We start from the raw sequence: 20,472 nt of genomic DNA on the forward strand, positions 1-20,472 counted from the left end.
TAGGGGGGAAGTTAAATCAAATATGGTGCATTCATATAGTGGAATATTAACCGGGACTAAGATTTCATTTGGAAGAACCTCTGACACCCATGGTGAAGCCTGTGCTGCGGATAGCCTCTCTCGATGCCACTCCAGTTCTTTCCCTCCCATGCAAGGCTGAATGGTTAGGGACTGTGCTCTCCATGTTTGGGTTCTGGCAGGTGACCTGGCTTCCGACGAGCAGGTACCTCTGCTGCTGCTTCTGCTCCCAGGGCTCGGGCAGGGGTGCTCTGGAAGCCCAGGCTGACCCCTGCTGCTCCATCCCATGTAAGGATTCTGTAAGCCTTTAAGGTTCAGAAATAAGCCCCCTTCCTGTTTAAAATCGCAATCCACGTAGCGCAAAGATTTATTACCATGTTTTTTTCTTTCTAAAACACAAGGTACCAAACTCTATCTATAACATTATCAGAGCATTATTGATAAAGAAGAGGGGTGCCTGGGCGGCTCAGTCGGTTGAGCCTTCGGCTCAGGTTGTGATCTCAGGGTCCTGGGATCGAGTCCCCGGGTCAGGCTCCCTGCACAGCAGGGAGTCTGCTTCTCCCTGTCCCTCTGATGCTCCCTCTGCTTATACTTGCACTCTCTCTCTCTCAAATAAATAATAAAATCTTTTTAAAAAGAAAAAAAAAAAACCTCTTCAGGAAGAAAAACCCAAAGGGAATGCAACCAAAGCATGATAGCAATTGCTTTTGGGAGCTAAGATCATGGGAGGACTTTTTTTTTTCCCTTTTTAACATTTCTGTATTTTTCAGTTTCTCTAATGCAACTATGTGCTATTGGTAATTTTTTAAAACTTAACTTTTTATTAAAAACAACAAAAAAAGAGCAACTGTCACGTGACTCTCTCCATAGAAGCACAAGGAGGATTTTGTGGTCTTATTTCCACCTGCGTGTCCCAGCAGGGGCACAGCCTGGGACTGGTGGCCCTGCTTGCCTTTGACCTCCTTTTCTTCCACTGTATCTTTTCTTCCCTTCCCTGTTTAATATTGACAATCATGGACTCATCTTGTTTTCCAGATAGTTTCCTTCCTTCAGATCCTCCCTGGTTATGCTAGTAACGATCATAGCATAATAAGACAAGTGGAGACCCGGGGTCCAGGTTGGTAAGTAGCTGGTTTATTCTGCATTCCGCATCCCCGGATGAAGCAAACTTTTGTGCTTTTCCATCTGGAGCTGTCAAGCGGTGAGATAATCAACAGGGTCGAGTGAAGGCAGCAAACAGGAAAGCATCTTCATGTGGAAGGTGCCACTGGAGAGTGTTGTGAGGGCTGCTCCTGCAGCTAGAGCCTGCATCCATCCAACCACCGTGCCAGATTGTCCGCTAACTGGCAGTTCAGGGACCAGGAGAGCCTGCAGAGAGGAAAGCAGGGAGAGTGAACAAGAGGGGGCTCCTCAGTGTCTGAGCTCAGGATGGGCAGGGTTCCACAACCTCTCCCCCAACTCCCACTGTCCCGGCCCATTTACCCCCCAGCCTGGAACTTGAAGCATTTGAACTCACCACCCCGATGGCTACAGGCATGTTTCTGAAGGATTTTGTGCATCTCGAGTATGACCCTCTTGCTAACTCCGGCACATCCTAGCATGAATGCTGGTGCCCCTCAAATCCTCATGTCCCCACCCCACCCCCACTTCCTTCCATAAATCCCACACCGTGAACTGGGAGGCTGTCCCCCAGCCCAGCAGAAGTACTCTTAACTTCTCTGAAGTGAGCGTCAGAGAAGTTCTGTGACTTGCTCAGGCTCAGATGGTGAGTCCTTGGCAGACCCTTGTCTGAACTAGGAATCCTTGACCTTGAACAAGGGCCTCTATCACCTTCCCATGCACATGCTCCACCCCTAGTTCTTCAACCCTGCCTAGGCCAGCTAGACTGAGTTTCTCAAACCTTTTCGTCTCATGCCCCTAAAATTGATCCCTCTATTCCCAGCCCCCGTGCCAGTACCCAGACCCCTGGTCCTTCTCTCCCAACCTAGAAGCTGTGGGGTTTACCAGCTCAGCTGCTGGCCATTAGAAATCCTGTTTAGATAGGCCATCGCTCAGCCAGGCAGGCTTCCATGAGTCTTCCAGGTTAAGGGGTCTCACAGTTAAAGAAGGGGCTATGACCCCCTGGCCCCTCACAGCTATAAAGCAGCAGGGAAAACACACACATACATATTTTCAGAAATTGCAGGGCTTTCCATAGCCCAGAGCAGGCACTGCAGAAGGGAATCCTGTGGGCATGCAGGCCCTTGGTCTTTTCCCTTCCTGTCTGCCTCAACTCTTCAGAGCTGTTTGATCTGAGCTTTGAAAAGACGTGGGTGCTTATTAGTTTAATAAGAGTTCACTTTGCTGGGAGTCCTGAGCAAGTGAAAAGGCTTTAATCAGCCTGGCCCAGCATATCTCTACTTAGTGCTGTACAATTTTAGCTCACTAGTGCTCACCCTAGAGAGCCAGTCATGCTTCCAATTAATTGAAGAGTAGAGACTGTATGAAAGATATTTTAAACCCTGGGAAGACACATTAGTAAGGGGACTCCCACTTTAAAATGAATCTACTAAATGAGTGAGGAAAATGGATTAATGAATAAGTGGTATAAGAACACTGATTAACCCTTTGAAAAATATAAAGCTGGATCCCTACCTCACTTTTTATACTAAAATAAACTCCAAGAAGGCCAACAATTTAAGTATAAAAACATAAAACTGTGAAAATTCTATTTCCTAATTTATTAGTAAAAACTTAATATAGGGCTTATTTTGTGCCGAGCACTGTTCTAATACAGAAGAAAACATGGCTTCATTTCTTTACAAACTTGGAATGTAGTTTCATATAAATTCAGGAGCCATGAAACAAAATATTGAGGGATCCCGATTCTGTGAAAATGTAAAACTCCTACATGATGAAAATACTATAAACAGAGTCAAAATACAAATAGCAAACCTGAAAAAAAGTAGTTCACATAGATATCACGGACAAAGGTCTAATAACCCTAATTTATAAAGGACACATCTACAATCAATAAAAACAAAAGAAAACATTATCATCTCAATAGAAAATGGGCTAAGAATATAAACAATCCGTTCAGAGGAAAATGGCCAACAAACACATGAAAAGATGCTCAACTTCTCTGTAGTTTAAAAATGCAAAGCAGGGGCACCTGGGTGGCTCAGTCATTAAATATCTGCCTTTGGCTCAGGTCATGATCCCGGGGTCCTGGGATCGAGCCCCGTGTCAGGCTCCATGCTCAGTGGGGAGCCTGCTTCTCTTTCTCCCTCTGCCTCTCCTCCCCATCATGCGCTCTCGCTCTCTCTCTCTCTCTCAAACAAATGAAATGTAAAAAAAATGCAAAGCAAAATAGAATGGCATCATCTTATAAGTCTCAATTTCCAAAAACTGCACAAATTTGATTGCTCTAGATAAACAATCTAGAACACAGGCCCCATCATGCAATGTATCTGGAGGTGCCCCCACTCTGAATGCCAGTTTAGCAATCTCTCTACTAACATTTAAATGCACCCAATAGTCCCAGCAAATGGAAACAATCTAAATGTTCATCAATATGGGACTGGCAGATAATTACCTGCAGCATCCAGAAGGCAGAGACCTCTAGGTATGATATGCCAAGATTTGCAAGCTCTATTAATAAGTGAAAAAAGTTAGGTGCAGGTCAGTGTGTATGTTGGGATTTCATGTGTATTTTATTTTATTTTAAAGATTTTATTTATTTGAGAGAGAGAGCGCGCACAAGCAGGGGGTGGGGCAGAGGTAGAGGGACAAGCAGACTCCCCGCTGAGCAGAGAGCCTAACTTGGGGCTTGATCCCAGGACCCCGAGACCATGACCTGAGCCAAGGGCAGACACTTAACCAAATGAGCCAACCAGGCACCCCTCACATGTATTTTAAAATATTTTTCTCATTCTCAATATACATATTTTTCTCTGATTTACAAGACATATTAATAGTGGTGACCTTCAGGAGGCTGCTGACAAGAAGTTTATTTTTTGATTTTCATTTTTAAACACATATGTATTATTTTTATTTTGAGAAATAATAAATAATAAATTTTTAAAAATTTTAATGGCTTCTAGGTAACAGCCCAAATGCAGCCTTGATCTTGCGACAAACATTTAGGGAGTACCTATTATATGCCAGGCACAGAGCAAGATGCTGGAGATGTAGAGGCAAGAAAAACAGACAAAAAATCTCTGACTGAACCTAGCACCAAAAGGCACAGAAAAAGACAAAAAAGCAACAACGAAAAGCTGACCTCTGAGACTGACACACTTCTTGTTGCCAGATTCTGAATGAGCTCTCCACCGCCTACAGGACCCAGGGGTCACTGTAAGAAACACCACTCAAGACTCCCACTGGCAAAATGAATCCCCCTGCAGTTCTGCCCCTCCTGCACTCACTGACTCTGTTTGGAAGCCCTACATTTGTCCCCACAGAAGAACTGTACAGGGTCCTTTGGTTGCCTTCCACACAACCAGAGCCCAGATTTCCCAGGCCAACCATCCTCATCTCTTCGAGTGACTTGTGAAAGCTGAGGCCCAGAAGAGCACAGATCTAGAACTAATTCCAACACTGTGGCCATGGATAACTTGTTGTACACCTCCCTATGCCTCCGCTTCCTCATTTTATACTCATGGCATAAGGATTTGTGAGGATTAAATGAGGATGTTTATGTAAACATACAAAGCCTACATACCAAAGAAGTAAAGAAATTATAGCTATCATTAAAGGATTTCCTCTATTGTAAGATACCTTCTATTTAAAATATGTTAATGATTTATCAACAACTTTTGTGGGAGGATACGTCGATTACAGGATAAACCCTAATAGCAAAAATATTAAGATATACAATCTGAAACTGGGGAAATATGACATTGTTTCTAGATCTAACTGGTGACTGCAATATCCTGGAACAACCAAGCAGTCAATTATGAAATGTGGGATAAGAGGGGGTGGAAAAGGCAAAAGAAGGTGGAAATTGGTGGTGAGACAGTGTCTACTGGATAGCGGAGGCCCACCATGATAAATGGTATCAGTGGAGGTGGTAAAAGTACATGCTGGGAATGAAGGGTTTTCATGTACTCCACTGGCTCAGCCTATGAGAGAGAACTAGACACACATATCAGGAAAATCTCCAAAGTGGAAATTCGGTCAGGAGACTTGCATACCAGTCTATGTCCAGATGGACATTTGTGAAGGGAGTCTGACCATTACCAAAGTAACAGTGAGCTGAAACAAGAAAAAGTCACATAACCTGTCTATTTGGCAAATACTAAATATGGGTAAATCTGTCCTTATTCAAGGAAAAATAAAACTAACATGGTACTTATGGGAAAATATTAGTAGAAGAAAAGGGGCATCATCATTAAATTCAGAGGAACATTCCTGGGAGAATAACATGCTACAGAATCCAGAAGTAAATTTTATAAAACTGACATCGTCAATAAGATGTAACCAGGCAGGGGAGGGAGGAAAGATGGCGGAGGAGTAGGGGACCCTATTTCAACTGGTCCCCGGAATTGAGCTGGATATCTACCAGACTACTCTGAGCACCCACGAAACCAGCCTGAGATGTAAGAAGATCTGGATCTCTACAAACAGAATATCGCAGGCGGTTGGTTTTGAGGTACAAGCGGAGAGCCGTGATCCTGCCGGCAGATATCGGAGGATAAACGGCGGTGGGAGGGTGCCTGGCCGTGGGGATCCTACACCGCCAGTGAGTGACAGCCTCGCGCACTGCAGAGGGGCACAGACTCGCAGACCGGTAGTGGCAGGAAAAGACTTCAGGGCAGCTCCCCGGATGGAAACCTGGAGGGGGGGTTGTGTGCCTGCGAACTGCAGCCCCTGGGGTGGAAACCCGGAGCGGCTGGGTCCGGCGGGTGAACTGCAGCCCCCAGGATGGAAACCCGGAGCAGCGGGGTCACGCGAACGGGCGAACTGGATGCAGCTGGCGGTTTTAGAAACACAAAGGGCAGAGATGCGCCCCAACCGGGAGGCAGGACTGGAAGCGCTGTAGAGAGGCGCACAACCCAGGACACTGCACTTTATAGCAGCACGGACAGAAACGGAGACAGTGTGGCCTGGAGAACTCATTGAAAAACAGACTGCAGTCTCTCTGCTCTGAGGCAGAGGGTTGGAAACGGTCTCTTCTGCTCTGACTTGCGGAAGAGACGCAGAAAGCCGCCAGGGAAAGGTGCCAGAGAACAAAAGCCCCAAAGACTGATTCCCGCTGAGCCCATCCCCACCACAGGGGGGGCAGGGCAACTCCACCCAAACAGGGTTGCCTGAGTAACAGCATGGCAGGCCCCTCCCGCAGAAGACAGGCTGGGAAAACAAGAGGCCAGCAACTCTAAGGTCCCAAGAAAACAGGTGCATCTTGCTTGGGTTCTGGTCAATAATTTGGACTCTATACATTCCCTCAAACACCCATCAACAGAATGACTAGGAGGAGGAGCCCCCAAAACAGAAAAGAGATTATGACTTATGATGCAGATTTACAAATGGATGCAGATATAACCAAGATGTCGGAGATGGAATTCAGGCTAGCAATTGTGAAGACAATGGCTAGAATGGAGAAATCAATTAATGGCAACATAGAGTCTCTAAGGGCAGAAATGAAAGGTGAATTGGCAGAACTTAAAAATGCTATCAATGAGATCCAATCCAACCTAGATAATCTAACAGCTAGGGTAACTGAGGCAGAAGAGAGAATAAACGACCTGGAAGACAATATAATAGATAAAAAGGTAAAAGAGGAAGCCAGGGAAAAACAACTCAGAATCCATGAAAATAGAATCAGAGAAATAAGTGACACCATGAAGCATTCCAATGTCAGAATAATTGGAATCCTGGAGGGAGTGGAGAGAGAGAGAGGACTAGAAGATGTATTTGAGCAAATCGTAGCTGAGAACTTCCCTAATCTGGGGAATGAAACAAACATTCGAGTCCTAGAGGCAGAGAGGACCCCTCCTAAGATCAAGGAAAACAGGCCAACACCCCAGCACGTAATAGTAAAACTTGCAAATCTTAGAACCAAGGAAACCATCTTAAGGGCAGTTAGGGGGAAGAGAGTCCTTACGTACAGAGGGAGGAACATCAGAATAACGTCAGACCTATCCACAGAGACCTGGCAAGCCAGAAAGGCCTGGCAAGGCATATTCAGGGTACTAAATGAGAAGAACATGCAGCCAAGAATACTTTATCCAGCAAGGCTTTCATTTAGAATGGATGGAGAGATGCAGAGCTTCCAAGACTGGCAGAAACTGAAAGAATATGTGATGACTAAGCCGGCCCTGCAAGAAATATTAAGGGCGGTTCTATAAAAGGAGAAAGACCCCAAGAGTGATATACAAAAGAAATTTACAGGGACAATCTATAAAAACAACATCTTCACAGGCGACATGATGAGAATTAATTCATATCTTTCAATAATCACTCTCAATGTGAATGGTCTAAACGCTCCCATAAAACGGCACAGGGTTGCAGATTGGATAAAAAGACAGGACCCATCCATATGCTGTCTACAAGAGACTCATTTTGAACCTAAAGATACATCTGAACTGAAAGTGAAGGGATGGAGATCCATCTTCCATGCCAGCGGACCTCAAAAGAAAGCTGGGGTAGCAATTCTTATATCAGACAAATTAGATTTTAAACTAAAGTCTGTAATAAGAGACACAGAAGGACACTATATCATTCTTAAAGGGTCTATCCAAGGGGCGCCTGGGTGGCTCAGTCGTTAGGCGTCTGCCTTCAGCTCAGGTCGTGATCCCAGGGTCCTGGGATCGAGCCCCGCATCGGGCTCCCTGCTCCGCGGGAAGCCTGCTTCTCCCTCTCCCACTCCCCCTGCTTGTGCTCCTGCTCTTGCTGTGTCTCTCTCTGTCAAATAAATAAATAAAATCTTTTAAAAAAAAAAAAGGGTCTATCCAACAAGAAGATCTAACAATTGTAAATATCTATGCCCCCAACATGGGGGCAGCCATCTACACAAGCCAACTGTTAATTAATAAGATTGATAAACCACTGACCAGACTTTTCCAAAAGAAAAGAGAAAGGACCCAAATTAATAAAATTATGAATGAAAGGGGAGAGATCACGACTAACACCAAGGAAATAGAAACAATTATCAGAAATTATTATGAACAACTATATGCCAATAAACTGAACAATCTGGATGAAATGGAGGCCTTCCTGGAAACCTATAAGCTGCCAAGACTGAAACAGGAAGAAATTGACAACCTGAATAGGCCAATAACCAGTAACGAGATTGAAGCAGTGATCAAAAACCTCCCCAAAAACAAGAATCCAGGGCCTGATGGATTCCCTGGGAATTCTACCAAACATTCAAAGAAGAAATAATACCTATTCTACTGAAGCTGTTTCAAAAAATAGAAACAGAAGGAAAACTTCCAGACTCATTCTATGAGGCCAGCATTACCTTAATCCCCAAAGCATGCAAAGACCCCATCAAAAAGGAGAATTTCAGACCAATATCCCTGATGAATATGGATTCCAAAATCCTCAACAAAATCCTAGCTAATAGGATCCAACAATACATTAAAAGGATCATCCACCACGACCAAGTGGGATTTATCCCGGGGATGCAAGGGTGGTTCAACATTCGCAGGTCAATCAATGTGATAGAACACATTAATAAGAGGAGGGAGAAGAACCATATGGTCCTCTCAATTGATGCAGAAAAAGCATTTGACAAAATACAACATCCTTTCCTGATTAAAACTCTCCAGAATATAGGGATAGAGGGAACATTCCTCAAGTTCATAAAATCCATCTATGAAAAACCCACAGCAAATATCATCCTCAATGGGGAAAAGCTGAGAGCCTTTCCCTTAAGATCAGGAACACGTCAAGGATGCCCACTCTCGCCACTATTTTTCAACATAGTACTAGAAGTCCTAGCAACAGCAATCAGATAACAAAAATAAAAGGTATTCAAATTGGCAAAGAAGTCAAACTCTCTCTTTTCGCAGACGACATGATACTTTATGTGGAAAACTCAAAAGACTCCACCCCCAAATTACTAGAACTCATCCAGCAATTTAGTAATGTGGCAGGATACAAAATCAATGCACAGAAATCAGCTGCTTTCTTATACACTAACAACGCAACTGTAGAAAGAGAAATTAGAGAAACGATTCCATTTACAATAGCACCAAAAACCATAAGATACCTCGGAATAAACCTAACCAAAGAGGTAAAGGATCTATACTCTAGGAACTACAAAACACTCATGAAAGAAATGAAGAAGACACAAAAAGATGGAAAAATATTCCATGCTCATGGATCAGAAGAATAAACATTGTTAAAATGTCTATGTTATCCAGAGCAATCTATACCTTCAATGCCATCCCAATCAAAAGTCCAATGACATTTTTCAAAGCGCTGGAACAAACAATCCTAAAATTTGTATGGAATCAGAAAAGACCCCGAATCGCCAAGGAAATGTTGAAAAAGAAAAACAAAGCTGGGGGCATCCCGTTGCCCGATTTCAAGCTATATTACAAAGCAGTGATCACCAAGACAGCATGGTACTGGCACAAAAATGACATATAGACCAATGGAACAGAATAGAGAACCCAGATACGGACCCTCAACTCTATGGTCAAATAATTTTTGACAAAGCAGGAAAAAACATGCAATGGAAAAAAGATAGTCTCTTCAATAAATGGTGCTGGGAAAATTGGACAGCCACATGCAGAAGAATGAAACTCGACCATTCTCTAACACCATTCACAAAGATAAACTCAAAGTGGATGAAAGACCTCAATGTGAGACAGGAATCCATCAAAATCCTAGAGGAGAACATAGGCAGTAACCTCTTTGACATTGGCCACAGCAACTTCTTTCAAGATACATCTCCAAAAGCTAGTGAAACAAAAGCAAAAATGAACTTTTGGGACTTCATCAAGATAAAAAGCTTCTGCACAGCAAAGGAAACAGTCCACAAAACAAAGAGGCAACCCACGGAATGGGAGAAGATATTTGCAAATGACACTACAGAGAAAGGGCTGGTATCCAAAATCTATAAAGACCTTCTCAAACTCAACACCCAAAAAACAAATAATCAAGTCGAAAGTTGGCAGAAGATATGAAAAGACACTTCTCTGAAGAAGACATACAAATGGCTAACAGACACATGAAAAAATGTTCATCATCATTAGCCATCAGGGAAATCCAAATCAAAACCACACTGAGCTACCACCTTACACCAGTTAGAATGGCAAAAATGGACAGGGAAAGAAACAACAAATGTTGGAGAGGTTGTGGAGAAAGGGGAACCCTCTTACACTGTTGGTGAGAATGCAAGTTGGTACAGCCACTTTGGAAAACAGTGTGGAGGTTCCTCAAAAAGTTAAAAATAGAGCTACCCTATGACCCAGCAATTGCACTACTGGGTATTTACCCCAAAGACACAGATGTAGTGAAAAGAAGGGCCATATGCACACCAATGTTCATAGCAGCAATGTCCACAATAGCCAAACTGTGGAAAGAGCTGAGATGCCCTTCAACAGATGAATGGATAAAGAAGATGTGGTCCATATATACAATGGAATATTATTCAGCCATCAGAAAGGATGAATACCCAACTTTTACATCAACATGGATGGGACTGGAGGAGATTATGCTAAGTGAAATAAGTCAAGCAGAGAAAGTCAATTATCATATGGTTTCACTTATTTGTAGAATATAAGGAATAACATGGAGGACATTAGGAGAAGGAAGGGAAAAATGGGGGGGGGAATTGGAGGGAGAGATGAATCATGAGAGACTATGGACTCTGAGAAACAAACAGGGTTTTAGAGGGGAGGGGGGAGGAGTATTGGTTGGCCCGGTGATGGGTATTAAGGAGGGCACGTACTGCATGGAGCACTGGGTGTTATACGAAAACAATGGATCGTGGATCACCACATCAAAAACCAATGATGTATTATATGGTGACTAACATAACATAATAAAATTAAAAAAAAAAAAAAAAGATGTAACCAGGCATAACCTCTGGAGAAAACCATGGAAGAGAAGAGAGATTAAAAAGGCAACAATTTGGATTTAAAAAAAAAAAGATGGATAGGCTAACACAGAATTGCAAAGATACTAAATGTGTAATAATCAAAATTCAATAGCCATCCATGATTAAAAAAACCTTTAACAAACTAGAAATGGAAAAGAATGCTCAATCTGATTAAGAGTATCTCAGAAAGTTTAAAGAAAATACAACACTTAATGATAAAATGTTGAACTTCTTACCTGTGAGATTGGGAATAATGTCCTAATTGCCACTATCATCACTTCTATTCAACATTTACTGGCGATCCTAGCCAATGCAATGAAGCACGAAAAAGAAAGGAAAAGGTATTGTAGAGCCAAATGTGAAAGATTAAATAAAGCTTTTAGAAAAAAAAATTAAGAAGAATACCCTCATGACCTAGGAATAGGCAAATATTTCTCTAAAGTAACTAAAATTAACCATAAAGGGAAAGTAATAATAAATTAGACTGTATTAAGACTAAGAATTTCATTTTATCAAGACACCATTAAGAGGGTGAGAAAGGAACCCACAGAATGAAAGATGATGTTTGTAATACTTGTATCCAACAAAAAAACTTTTACCCAGAGTATATAAATAATTCCTGATGAATTAATAAGACAAAGATAAATACAATAGGAAAACTGACAAAAGATTTGAAAAGGCACTTCACATAAAAGGATATCTAAATGGCCAATAAACATTTGAAAAAGTGCTCAATCTCATTAGTTGCCAGGGAAATACAAAATAAAACCCAATGCGATACCACTACACAGTCACAAGAATAAACTACAAATTCCAAGCACTGACAATAATTTGGAGCCACTGAATCCTACAACTGCTGATGGAAGTGTAAATTGAACCTCTTTAAAAAATGGTTTGGTAAAATACACCAAATCTGAAAATATGCATATCCTATGACTAGTGATTTTATTCCTTGGTATAATCAATGTGAATCCATTTATATATTCACTAAAAGAAAAGTATAGAATGTTCATGGCAGCACTAAAAAAGTGAAAACTACCCAAATGCCCACCAACAGAATAATGGATCTATAAACTGATATATCCATATAATGGAATACTATGCAGCAATGGGAACAAACAAATTAGGACTATACACAACAATATGAACAAATATTGAGTGAAAGAAGTCAAAACAAGCCCAAACACTTGTAAATTTCAGATGGCTTTCCGAAGCAAATATCTGCTTAAAGAAGAAATCAGAGTTGCAGTTATTTTTGGTAACAAATATGTAACTATCGGGGCACCTGGGTGGCTCAGTCAGTTAAGCGTCTGCCTTCAGCTCAGGTCATGATCCCAGGGTACTGAGATCGAGCCCCGCATTGGGCTCCCTGCTCAGCAGAGAGCCTGCTTCTCTCTCTCCCTCTGCTGCTCCCCCTACTTGTACTCTCTCTCTCTCTCTCAATCTCTGTCAGATAAATAAATAAAATCTTAAAAAAAAAAGAATCAAGAAGATGTCTCAATATAGTGCCAAATAAGTGACCAAGAATATGTAAATAAGATGGATAATCTAGTTGTATGTTTGTTATTTCAACTTACATGAACTTCAGTGAAATGAAAAAAATACAAATATATAACAATCTGTTAAGACATCTAACACCTAATATATAAAGTGTTCTTTCAAATGAATATGATCATCTGAATTTTAAAAATAAGCAAAGGACAAGGTCAGGGGGAAAAATTTTAAATATATAACAAACATAATGGGAAAACGCCCTAATGGAATATCACAAAATGCGAAAGAAGATAAAATTGTTAGATACCTTTCAAATGGCAAAGATTTATCATTGATGAGAGTGCAGTAAATAGGCATTTTATTAAACTCTTATTATTAATATAAATTGGTACAAACTTGTTAGTCATTTCACAACATGCATTAAGAACCTAAGTATTTAGATGAAAGAAATAATCAGAAATATATAGAGAGATTTATTTCAAGGTTGCTCATCCTAGCCTCCTGAATAACCCTAAACAATACTTGAGAAGGAAAGAGTATATTCAACTTAAGGCAATTTGTCTGATATTTACGTCCTTCCTTCTGAGACCTGGGGTTGTAGAACTCAGTGGTGTTCTACTGCTTAGCTTGGTAAGGTCCCACTAGTTTGAGACTATAGATGTGCAGAGACCAAGATTAGGCCAAGATTAGGATTAAGGATAATGGGTGAAGGTCATTAACATAGACTTCAAAAAACGTACCACTTACCATGCTCCCATACCGTCTTTTCCTTTTACAATTCTCTTGGCACATTCAATTGTCTTCTTCAAATCTGGATTCAGTAAAGCTGTGGAGAAAATGAAGTGGAACAATACACTCCACAACTTAGCAGCTAAGTCAGAGTGACATTAGGGAAGGTATAGGGTGTCCACATTAGAGAGGCTTCCATGTGATTCCAAGGATCAATCTATCCCTAGATTTTTTTCCAGACAACCCTGGGAGATAGTAGCTTGTGGTCATCTTTTACTAAATCTAACGATTTTTTTCTTTTAATTCTTATAATAATATTTTCATTAAAAATTTGTATAGCAAATATTCTGTGCTAAGCAATATAAAAAGCAGCGGAGGTAGAATAGTGAACCCAGTAAATCTGTCCCTGTCGTCCTAGAGCCTGCAGTCTGAAAGGGGGAGATAAAGATCATAGACAATTATAATACAAAGGATACCTGGAATGATGGGGAAATGCTGTTCGATGTGGGAGTGGTGAGTGGGGGCACCCAATTCAGACTCGAAAGGTCAGGGAAGGGTTATTGGGCCACATGACATCTAGAAGAGTAGGTAAGGAAAAGGGGTGGAGGGATCACAGAAGGAAAAGTGTTCCAGGCAGAAGAAACAGCATTGAAGATGGCCCAGAGGTGCCTCTGAGAGACCAACACTCCATTCTCTCCTTTGAATGTGGAAGCCAAGACCTCCCACCTGGGTTACTTCCTTCTTGACTACACTTCAGTATCTCTCTTTCCCTAATCCAGTCTGATTGCTTTTCCTTTAAACATTACTTCAGTGCCCCCTAGTTGCCTATAAAACAGAACCCCAAATCTTTGGCTTAGTCTGTCCTTTTCCCAACATGCCTTTCCATTTCTACAACCTCACCTTCCATTGCCTTCTTTCACAACCCCACTGTTAGAGGCCTACCAAGGGTTAGGAGACAAAGCTTGCACCCGCCCTTAAGGTGGGTGCTCCACTCCTGATACCCACAGCTTGGGTATTATATGCAGTTCCTCTTCCTGGATTTTGTTCATGCTCATCTCCCAACTTGTATCTGCTCATCTAAGCAGGACAGTCCTTAAAACTCTGTCACTGACCATCTAGCTCACTTCACCCTCTCCCGTCTTCTGAATAAAATGTCACTTCAATTCAGCTCTACTCAAATATATATACAAACATACATATGTGCATACATAGATACACATGTGCATATATGCTCACATGCACACACGCACATCCTAATCCCCAGCAACATTGTAAATTCTTTGAATGAACTTGTATTCATCACACACCAGACAGTATACCCAACACTAGGCTCAGCACTTTATATACACTGTAGTATATTAAAAACTCACAAAAGCCTTGTGAGGTAAGTACTATTATTACCTCCACTTTACAGATAAGAAAACTAAGGCTCAGATCACATAACTAGTAAGATGTCAAGCCAAGATTCTGTGTGGCCTCAAAGCCTGCGCTCTCTCTGTCCCTCACCCTGCTGGACAAGGACAGTATACAATTCCTCTGAACTGTCCCCAGGACTTAGCACAGGGCCTAGTTAGTATCTCTCGATGGCGCCATGCTTCCTTGTGAGTCTTACTGGCTTGAGGTGTTTTCCCCTCTATTTAGAATGTCTTTGCTTTCAGGACTTTCTAGCTCATCCTTCAGCTGATAATGCAGTTCTCTGGAATCTTGGGTATCGGTGGAGTCTCCAATCCACCTCCTTATCTTGCTCAGGCTCTGTCTACACAATGTCCTCAAACCTGTGCCTGATGTCCCCTGGGTCCTCATCAGCTTCAATCTTCACTTAGCTCTCTGGATTCTCGCTTCTCATTTTAGTCTTTAGGGATTTTACTTTCTTGCCAGCTCAGCCAGGTACTATGGAGGGTTTATTTCTTTTTCTTTTTTAAGTAGGCTCTGTGCCCAACATGGGCATCAACTCACAACCTGAGTTGTGATGCACGCTCTACTGACTGAGCTAGCCAGGGGCCCCAGATTTATTTTTTTTTACATTTTATCTAGTGGGAGGGTTTTTTAGGATATCTAATCCACCCTATTTTCATCATAGCACTTGGTATCACCTCTATTACAGATAATTATTTGTTTCTTCTGTCAGATTCTGGCAGTCCATCAATCAATCTATCTTCTTATGAGATATAAATTATAGGCCTACTGGGTTTCTCTTTTTGCCTTGGCTACCAGGAAGCTCAAGGCCAACACTGAATGTTCTATCACAGTAATTAAATTATGTTCTTAATGTTTGGTCTCTGCTAGACTTTTATCATGTGGTTTCTATGGGCCCTGCACAGTGTTTTACATACATTACCCATTTAATGCTCATAGCAACCTTAAGAGGTAGCTAATGTCATCCCCCCTTCACAGATGAGAAAGCTCTGGGAAGGGACCTACACAAGCTCATGTAGCTCACTCGTAATGGGAACAGCTGGGATTCCCACTGGGTTCCTGTGTGTTTTCTGCACCTTTCCCTCCTACTATGCAATTCTGCTTCTCCTTGAATCTGGAAACCATCTTACTCCTCTCTGGAGTCCCCAGGCCGAGCATGGAGCCCAACACTGAGTGGCTTTCTCCTGGACCACGTAAGAAGGTTACAAGCTTTACCATGACCTCTCCACTCTGTCTCCTAAAGAACCAGCTCAGAAGCCAGGTTCTGGAATGTTTCTCACTCATCATGGGGGAGGGAGCTTTGCTCATCAGGGAGACCCTGAGAGTGCCAGGCCCTCAGACCCTCCTGACTCAGGAGTTGCACTGTGTTGGTTTGCCTCTCAACAACACCACCTACAGCTGTGTGGCTCTGGGCATGTACTTACCCTCTCTGGGCCTCAGTTTCCCCATTCATAGAATGGGATAATAACAGTGCCCATGTCATGGGGGTCTTTGTGAAGACTAGATGAATTCAGACCAATGAAGAGCTTAGAGGAGCACCCTGCACTTAGTAAGCACTAGAATGTCAGCTCCAGGAGGCCGACACATCGTGGGTGCTCAGTGAATGCTAGGGTGAGGGAACCCTGGGCCAGTGCATCCATCCTCTTGACCACAGGTACTTGGGACCCCTGAGAGCAGCAGGGAAAGCTCCCCTAGGAATGGCCTGCTCCTGTATCCTCCCAGTGACCCCTCGTGCCTGTCCAAGTGGTCACTGTTCCCCTTGAAGAAGAGTGTGTGGCCGAGCGTGGGTGAGATGAGGCCCATGCAGACAGAGCCCTCTGCTCTAACCCTTCAGGCTCAGGTGGGCTCTGATGCTGACAGCCTCCCCCTTGCGTCCTCTCATCCTGCCCATCTGGATGGGGGTTTCCATGACTCTGCCCTTGGCTGCCACCCACAGCCTGCACACTCCGGTGCAAAGCACTCAGCCTCCCCGGGCCCGCACCTGCCAGGCCCTCCGCCTCCCTGCTCTAAACCTGGAAACTCTGGCCCCCTGGGGGTCTGGCCTCTGCGCTCTGCGCTGCAGCCCCTGTGCCCGGGTGTGGGACAGAGGGGGCGGGACCTACCGGAGCAGGACATGTGGCAGCGGTTCTTGCCCCTGTCGCACCAGTCATGGCTGCGGATCTGAAAGAGGCCATAGCCAGTGTAGCCACCGGGTGAGTTCTCGTAGATGGCCGTGGGGTTGAACTTGCTCTCAAAATAAGCCAGGCACACCCCTAAGATGGAACAGGAGGTGAGTGGCTTGGAGGCCGGCAGAGGTGGGGATGCCTGGGCAGGGGCCAGAGGAAAAGAAGGGGAGGGGAGAGGGGGCTAAGAGGGACCTACTCACAGTTTGCAAGGCTGTAGCCCTCAAAATAATCCAGGCCTCCTTCATAGAGCTTCTTAGCCACCTTACAGCGCCCCATGATAGCAGCACCACTTGGAACCACCAGGCAGCCAATGAGGGAGAGAACCATGGATGCCTTCATCTTCTCAGGCTCCTGGCCGCTCAGGGCAACAATGGCCAGGGGAGCCGGCGGAGTCACAGAGAAGTCCTGCCAGGATCCCAGGGACACTGGTTTCTCTGAAGGGAAAGAAGGGCACTGTGGGGTGGGGGTGTGCAATTCAGTGTGTTCAGAAAGGGGAGTTCTGCCTGGCTTAACCGTGATACTTCTTCCCACCCTAATCCTCAGCTTCATGTCATTGCAAACCCAGGACACCTGAAACCCTGCCTCTCCTCCTCTTCTGGACCCCCCATTTTCTAAGGAAACTGCTCTTATGAAGGTTACCCCCCCCACACACAGACATTCTTTCCCTCCAGCAAAACCCAGTGGCTTCTGCTTGATTTTCTTCTCACTCATTTCTCTTTCACGTTAGATACAGAAGCTCAAATCTTCTCTTCCCCTTTATTGTGAAAGTACAACTTGTCCATTAGGTACGTGTTGGGAAACAGAAAGAGAAGGGAAAATTTCACTGTGGTCCCACTACTCAAGCACAAGCACTACTCCCATGTTGAATTCTTTCCACCATTGCCTTTTATCCTAGAATATATTCAGAGCTGTGCTCTCACCCTGGCCACAATCTTATCTCCAGATTGTCTACAAATCAAACTCCACTGAGATTTTCTCTGGCTGTCCACACAAGGAGACAAACCCCAGTCCAGCCCAGACCTGCCACGTAGTAGGGGGTCATCACTGGCAACAGCAGACAAGGCCTTAGCCTCACGGTGCCTCTGCTTTCTCATCTGTGAAGGGGGGCTGCATATTGGGGGTGCTCAGAGAATTGACTCCTGAGTTTCTCTTTCTCCATTTCTGTTGTCACCACCTAAACTCTGCTCATTGCCACTCCAATAAAACCACCTCATTGTCATCCCCTAAACCCTTCTCATCATCATCATCCCCTGAACCCCCCTCATTTCCATCCCCTAAACCCTCCTCATCATCATCCTCTAAAACCCCTCATCTCTATCTCCTAACCTAGCCCCGCCTCTTCGTCTCCACTCCTCCAGGCCAACTCGTCCAAGTGGTATTTTCAATGTCCCCAAAGCATGTATACAATGTGACTTTGGGAAAGCTGTTAGTTCTCTATTCCTGATAGCAAACCCACACTTGACTTTCTGAGCCCTCTATAATCTGGCCTTACCCTGCCCTCCCTCCATCAGGAGGAATCAATTCAGTCAACTCTGAATTCCCACGTTGCTCCTTCTCTGTTCCTCCCCACACCTCCCTACCCCACACTCCACTGCCCATGCTCCAGCTAATTCTTACCTTAGTATCTCCACACATGGCTCTTCCCAATCCACAGGACCCTACCATGCCTTTCTCCACCCAAACGCTGCTCCATCTTCAGGTGTCCACTCCAGGTGCCACCTCCTTGAAACCTGATGTAATCCTGCATTAACGTTCCTTCTCTGAGCCCCTACTGCACTCAGAATCACTTCCAGAACACCTAGCAGGTGATTGTCCTGTTCTATGCCATGTCTTATCTCTCAGACTAGAATGTGCAACAGGAAATTGTAACATGTCTTCTTCCTGGCATGCCCTACAGCCCCCAACACTACAAAAATATGTATCAGTTGGACAACTAATTGCACCCTCCTGTTCGTCATCATTCACAGGTGTATTCGTGTCCTCCAGCCTACATTCATCTGCACAAGGGCCTCTTGACCTTGGCACTTAGGCTGGAAAATTCTTTGTCCTGGGGGCTTTTCTGTGCACTGGAGTTTATTTAGGAACACACCTGGCCTCTAGATGCCAGTAGCTTCTCCCCCTCAGTTGTGACAGACAAAAATGTCTCCATACATTGCCAAACATCTCCTGGCAGACACAACTGTCCCCTGTTGAGAACCGATGACCTAAATGTCTAGCTTGGGAAAAATTAGAAATAAATAAGTATATTCCTGAATTAGAAGAATTTCACTTTTATTTTTTTTAAAGATTTTATTTATTTATTTGACAGAGAGAGACAGCGAGAGAGGGAACACAAGCAGGGGGAGTGGGAGAGGGAGAAGCAGGCTCCCCACTGAGCAGGGAGCCTGATGCGGGGCTCGATCCCAGGACCCTGGGATCATGACCTGAGCCGAAGGCAGACGCTTAACAACTGAGCCACCCAGGTGCCCAAGAATTTCACTTTTAAACATTTGTCTAAACTCTTAAGTCACATGATTACTTACAGACATCACCGTTATACCAAATACATTGTCGAGGAGGGCCTAGCCTAGCATTTAAGTGCTCAGACTCGGGAGTCAGATTGCCTGGGTCCAAATTCTGACTTTGCCCCATAATAGCTGGGATTTTAGGAATCCCAGGAGTGATCTAAGACAGTTATTCAGCCTCTCTGTGCCTCAGTTTCCTCATCTAAATGATGATTAAAATAATACTCACCTAATTGTGTTGATTTGAAAAGTAAATGAGTTAAATATGCAAAGTATTCAATCCCCAGCAGATACTTGTCTTTTGAGCTATGGTCACACATCCTTGCCCTTAGCTTAATAACTGAATTCCAATGCATACTGGAAGAGAAGTCCATGTTTACATTTTCCAGCAGAGCAAACGATATTTTCAGATGATATCTGTCTCCCAGACATACTCATAAGAGGCATCCTGAGTCCTCCCTCCTTCCCTCTTCCCCTGCAGTGAAATCACTGGGAGCCCTGTCCCCTTGTTTTTCCAAAACCAATCCACCTCTTGCCATCTTCTCTGCCATCATCCCAGTCCAGATCACCATCATCTCTGACTTCTGTAGAGGTTCCTAGATATACTCTGATACTCCACAATCCTCTCCTGTCCCCCTATCCCTATTATCTATACAGTAACTAGAAAATCCTCTTTAAAAACATATATCCAGTCACATCACCCATCTCCAGTAGATTCCCCTGGCACTTTAAATAAGATCCCAACTCCTCAACCTAGCTGACAAGACCCTTCCTGCTCTAGCCTCTGAGCACCTCTCTGGTTTGATTTCATGCCTCTCTCCCCCTTGTTCACATTCACACCAGCACACTCACCTTGCACATTTCTTTTCCTTGAACATGCCAATCTCATTCCCACCACAGGTTCTTTGCACCTGCTCTTTCTTCTGCCTGGAACATGACTCCCCCAACCACCACAGAGCTTGCTCTTTCTGGTCATGGTCTCAGCTCAAAAATAAGCTCAGCATCTCTAATAGGACTCTCTGATCACTGCTCCAGCCCAGAAAATCATTTCTATTTTCTTCATAAAATAAGTCAATTTCAGAAATTACCTTGTTCATTTATTTGTCTCTCT

The 20,472-nt window shown here is 43.7% G+C and overlaps 1 protein-coding gene across 1 annotated transcript; it reads right to left on the minus strand.

Moving 5' to 3' along the window:
• Nucleotides 1–1,254: 1,254 nt before the first annotated feature.
• LYZL4 (lysozyme like 4) lies at nt 1,255–18,239 on the minus strand. The gene is made up of 4 exons (XM_034989056.1): nt 17,058–18,239; nt 16,795–16,944; nt 13,295–13,373; nt 1,255–1,386 (listed from the first exon to the last, which is right to left on the minus strand). Exons 1-4 carry the CDS (start codon nt 17,566–17,568, stop codon nt 1,317–1,319), a joined length of 810 nt encoding a protein of 269 aa, XP_034844947.1. The 5' UTR covers nt 17,569–18,239; the 3' UTR covers nt 1,255–1,316.
• Between the last annotated feature and the right edge of the window lie 2,233 nt (nt 18,240–20,472).

This window comes from Mirounga leonina, unplaced genomic scaffold, assembly GCF_011800145.1.
Source record: "Mirounga leonina isolate KUSES-001 unplaced genomic scaffold, KU_Mleo_1.0 Mir_115, whole genome shotgun sequence".
Taxonomy (NCBI): Eukaryota; Metazoa; Chordata; class Mammalia; order Carnivora; family Phocidae; genus Mirounga; species Mirounga leonina.